Raw genomic sequence first — 5,796 nt, 5'->3', positions numbered from 1 at the left:
TATAGATTCATGGCAAATTTAATGATCTTTTATCAATTGAATGTAGTGAGTTTAAAATAATTATAGACTGAGGTAATATGCTTTCAAATGCTTCTTAAACAGAAACAAACTTTCAGCTCGTCTTATGGCCACGGGTAAGTCGTTCCATAGCAAAACAGCTTGCACAGCAAAGGAGTTTTTATAAAAGTTTCTTCTTGTTTAGTACATTGTTATTTGTCAACAATTTGTTGACTGGTTATTTTTTGACATTCGTTAATTTTTAAAATAACAACTCGGTAAAAATAGATTTTATTCATCACTGACGCTTATATTTTTACTTCTAAGCTAAAAGAAACAGAAACTGAGAAAATATTTAAACAGAAGAAAAAAAACATATAGCCGGATAGAAATGAAATGAATGAATTCATAAAATAAAATTATGAATAACGTAATGTAATGGTTCAAAAACATATGTAATAAATACATTAGAAATCAATGAATAGAAATTTTAATTGGTTTGTGTATATATAGTACCTACTTTATGTACATCGCTTCAGCATGTAATATCCCACTGCTGGGCGTAGGCCTCTTTCTCCATGTAGGAAAAGGATCAGAGCTTAATCCACTTTATTTATGTACATATAGATATATGTCAGTTTGATCGTAATACCAGTAGTTGTAGTAGGTACCTACTGTTAATATCGTTTATGCTTCAATATTTTTGATAATTTTTAATACATGGCGTTATCAATTTCAATAACATTGACGTCGTTTATCAAAAAAAATACAAAATATTACTATTAAGTTAATTTTAATGCACGTGTCAATGCAAAAATGTGTAACTTTCTTTACGGTTTCAAGTAGTCGCAAACTTGTTTACTTTAGCTTATAATTCCGCCTATAGATCTTGATATTTTTTCGAACACTCAGACAAACCGATTGAGATAATTCTATATATAATTAAAATCATCATAAAAATTATTTAATCGATAGAAAATTAAATAGCATATTGTAATTTTTAAAGAACCTTTTTAAAAGGAATAGCGTGTATAAACAAAACAAAACAAGATCGCCATATTGTATAATATTTGTTACGTAATGTACGTAAAACCTCATACATATTTGATTCACGCCTTCAAATAAAGCTGCGTGTGACAAAGTATATGGAATTAATTTAAAAAGTGGCCATTGACATTGGTGCTGCATATTTTATGAACGAAATTTTAATGATTTTTGAAAAATATGACTGACTATTAATTGATAATTATAATCGATTCATATCTTCATTATTTATTCTTCTTTATCCTATCCTCTGGGAATTTATGAAGAAAAATTTCATGTTATCTACTATTTAACAAACCTATCTTTCAAGTTGGATCAAACTGCACATGGTGTGCAAATTTGATTAAAATCGGTTAAGTAATATAGGAGTCCATCGCGGAAAAACAACGTCACGAGTAATTTATATATATAATGATATTAATATAACAAATTTCATAAATTAACGTTTCAGTACTTTTAAAATTATAGTTTTAATATAATGATTTTGACGACGGCTGGCTTAACGATCTTAGCAACTAGCTGTTTCGCTGTTGCAGGTTCGATCAATTTTCGTGTAAAATATTTGTAAAGGCTATACATATTTGTCATAGTTTGCATTAATATTTGTGTTGTGTATTTATGAATCTATGGCACTGGATTATTTATAACCATATAAATTCATGGCTCCTACAATCATACGATAATATTTTGCGCCTACCACAACTTACTGGCTTACTTGGCAAATTCATACCGTGATATTTTTATTTAAACTTAGTCCTAATAATAGCGAACACAAAAAAATGAATTATATCTAAAATTAAAGTACACTAAATCATCATAAACAGTAATTTTAGATGACAAGGTCAAAGAATTGCATACATAAAACCTTTGACCGCAACTCTAAAGGCTAATTAATATTTAAAAAAAAAATACTACAAGCAAGGTTGCTTCCAACACGCTTCCCGTTATATTCTGACGGATGACAACTACGAACAGCCATAACCAGAAGTTTTTATTTATATTTATAAAATACACAACTAAATAACCAAAAAACGTGTTCAATTAACGCCGAAGATCTTTCCGTAAACAAGATAATTATAGTTCCTCATTTTACAACATTAAATCTATATTTTTTTAAATAGTTTTCGGATCAAATATTTTTTTCTATTATTATTATGTAAGAATATGCTATGATATCTGCGATATTAAACATATAAATATGAATGGGTACGTATAGCCTCTAATTTGAAATTGTAAATGCTTCTACTTAATTTTAAAATTCTATTTCAGGCAAGATACAGAAAATTAGAAAATAGTTTAAATTTATAAATAGTAATAAATTTAAAAAATAATAGTATTTATAGCCAATTAAAGAAAAGTACTAAAGGAGTTCGAATTTATAGTAATCCATAATTATGTTGATGACTAATAGTCGTGTGCACGCATTGCTATTAACAACAACGAGAGCGATTACTCGCCTTAAAGACTCTTTAACCTGTGAAGCAACACTTACACTTTTATCTGTCACAGCGTGAGAATCGATCCGTCAAGGTGAACTGGGGTCGAAAATGAACCTACTTTCCACCACGAAGGTCATACTTAATTAAGAAAAAAAACAACGTTCATTCAAAAACTTATATTTAAAAAAGAACATTAAAATTACAAGGCGAGGAGGATCGCAAACAAGTTTAAGCACCTGGAAACAGTATTGTGCTGATATAAGGAAAACAAGACTCCTCTTAAATAAAAGAAATAAATATAAAAGTAACAAGCGGTCGCTGTGAGATATAACATCTAGAAGATCTCTCATCATGGCCAAGCGATTCCACGTGCGTAGTCACAAGCTTTCAGACAACTTACTTATACAAGTAAGAACCAAGCGGTAAGAGATAATTAGAATAAATGAATCATTAATGTCAAGAATTATTAAAATGTTAGCCATTAAGATATCATCGTTCTACGTAGATGGCATACCTCTCACTTTTACTCAATTATACAATAAAAATCACAACAACTTACGATCTATTATTAAAAAACCTAAAGTAAAACATATCATGACATGGCGCTACTGACTTAAATTATCTTATCAATTAGTTTATACTCATAAAAGTTTAAAAGGACGGTTGGTTCCGTCGCGCATTGTGGCATTCCGTTAGCACGAACCGACGGCGGGGCGCGCAAGTTGCATAGAGATCCGTTTATCTGAGATGTTATGTAAATATGGAATGGGCATCTGTACAATTCGCAATTCCATTTGCGCAACTCGCTCCACGCTCTGCCGTCCCCGATCACCTACATCTTTACGTTCCAGACGTCGAGTCTACAATCTTTACGATGTCGATTTTGTTTACTGAGTTTTGTGCTCACAACTCTGACATACTCGGACGAAAACTCACCCACAGCGCGCGCCCTACCCGCAATAAATACGCGGTACAATAAATAATTACTAAATACTAATAAATTACAAGTAAAAACTTTTACAATTAACAACTATTCTATCTAAATGAGCTTCGATCACAATCATCGACGAATCAACAGTCGACTTAGAACTAGGTAACTCTATTACCAGTTATGCATTCCGTCGTACCAACTCTCTACAAGCATTCTTTTATAATAAACTTAGAACTTAACACGCGAACACGAAACGCTTCCTCGTAGAATAAAAACCAAGTGGGCAGAACGTGAAAGGTGGTTATCCAACGTGATTAGAAAGGTGTCACGGTTGGCGAGCGCTTTCTAGCGCGAGTACAACGCGAGGTCCGAGATTCTACGTTGACGGGCAGCGGCGTGGAAGCCTCGCGTGCCGTCCGGGCCGACGGGCGTGCGGGGCTCAAAGCGGGGAGTGCAAGAAAGGCGCCGCCCGCCGTATTCCACGCCTGTCAGCGAACAGCCAGATAGCCTCCGTGCCAACCAGCCCTCAGCACTACTAGTGCTTCCAGTACTCGCTTGCGATGCTCGCCTTGACCCACAAAAGAAGGAAACACCAGAATCTGAACTATGACTACATGTCGAAGGTCTTCGCGGCACCCATGTTTGAATTTCAGGCGAGCGCGGCGCGAAGAAACCGCTTGAACTTCTTCTATAAAACGGTGTACCATATCTGTAGTCGTACTCTGCTTCCGAACCGCTACAACATGAGGAGTATTCACATTCATGACGTCGTGGTGTCGGACGACGGACGGGGGTTTTCCTTTTCGGCTCCCGAGGGACACCGTTCAATTCATACACTCGCATACCCTCCTCGTCGGAACTCTGAAGACGTAGGGCACTTCTCGCCGCTTCAGATTCTGTAAACTCTACCAATGCACACACACAGTTCACCAAACTAGGATTCTTATTTAGGAATTGACGAACGTCAGCTGGAACTGGATTACCGGGCCGTAGCACCCTGACGAGTGCAATTTCACCGCAACTTGCAAACAACCTCGATACATTCTCAACAGATGGCCGGTCTATCGGCATCCGTACAGCCACTACAGTCCTGGATGGCGTAGTTTCGTCGTAGGGCGGAAGCGGGTCAATCCGCCGAAGCTTCGTTCCAGGTTCATTGATTTCTAACTTAGTTGATCTCTTTAATGCCTCAGCCACCACTCGCCAATCCTTAGTTAGATGCTTGACGCGTTTGAAACTAGAGATGAGCTTCAGAGAGACGTAACCTTCCTTGTTGCGACGCACATGCTTAAGGAGGAAGGCATCCTTAGTGATGTTGGCGTCCGAGAAGTAGAACTCCACTTGAGAAACGATACGGTTGGCCAGTTCCTCGTCCGGTGGAGTATAAGGCGGTTCCTGGGGATCGGGAGCGACTTCGCAACCAGAGTCCTTGCCCCCGCCTGAGCCGGCCTCGGAAGCCGTGTCGGAAAGGTCGGCTTGGTCGTCGGTTGACGGACGGCGATCGGAGGTGATACCCTCATCGGGCTCGGGCATGACCTGGCTGGGAGGGGTCCCCTCCATGTTTGTAGCGCGTGGGATTACCACTTTAGCATAACAGGAGCGTGCGACTCGCTCGGTAGCGCGGTTGAACTGCGAGCGCGCGGCGCGGAGCCGACTGTTTTATAATATCGGGGGGATGTGCGGTAAAAGGCGCTCGGAAACGGCGAGCGAGATGACATTGCAGACTACGAGACGCTTTACGTTAATTACTTAAAATGTGTCAGCCGATTAGGAGCGTGCTGTTCAGACCACAAAGACTGCTCTGCGGTCGAGTTAAAATTGGCCGCGGTCGCACGCACAGTACTATTTTTGCATAGATATGAATAAGTGATAACGCACGCGAAGTTACCTTATCACGATAATTCAACGCGTTCGAAATAATACTGATTGTCTAGTAAAATAGTATTTGTAGAATAAATAAATAAAAAATATTAACTAAACCGAAAATTTGTCTACTATAAAAATGTTCTTTCATTTCAATTTAATATTTCTCTTTTATCTCTCTCTTAATTATTGCCAGCTTTAGTTCGAAATAAATTATTTAAATAGATAAGTTAATTAACTTACTTATATTTCTAGAAAATATGAATAACAAAATATACAAAGTAAACTCTCTTATCATCAAAGAAACGGTTCGTGTTGAATAAAATCATTTCATCGGAATAAATAAAACGAAATAAATCCAAGCGACTCGGATATTTGCATAAAACAATATGTAGGTCGAAGTTATTTTTTTTTTTATCAGACGAATCTAAAGACAATAGTCGTTAAACAAGTTAATTGGTAACCTCAACCGCACCTAAACAGATCGATTGCATATTACATACTTGTTACACATATCATCAA

The 5,796-nt window shown here is 36.9% G+C and overlaps 1 protein-coding gene across 1 annotated transcript; it reads right to left on the bottom strand.

Moving 5' to 3' along the window:
* Positions 1-2,641: 2,641 nt before the first annotated feature.
* Positions 2,642-4,971, bottom strand: LOC123664521 (la-related protein 6). Its single transcript, XM_045599059.1, has one exon. The coding sequence runs from the start codon at positions 4,969-4,971 to the stop codon at positions 3,757-3,759; it is 1,215 nt and encodes a 404-aa protein (XP_045455015.1). The 3' UTR covers positions 2,642-3,756.
* Between the last annotated feature and the right edge of the window lie 825 nt (positions 4,972-5,796).

Source organism: Melitaea cinxia, chromosome 22 (genome assembly GCF_905220565.1).
Source record: "Melitaea cinxia chromosome 22, ilMelCinx1.1, whole genome shotgun sequence".
Classification (NCBI taxonomy): domain Eukaryota; kingdom Metazoa; phylum Arthropoda; class Insecta; order Lepidoptera; family Nymphalidae; genus Melitaea; species Melitaea cinxia.
Note: the sequence above shows the minus strand (reverse complement) of the source record. Positions and strands in the feature narration are given on the sequence as shown.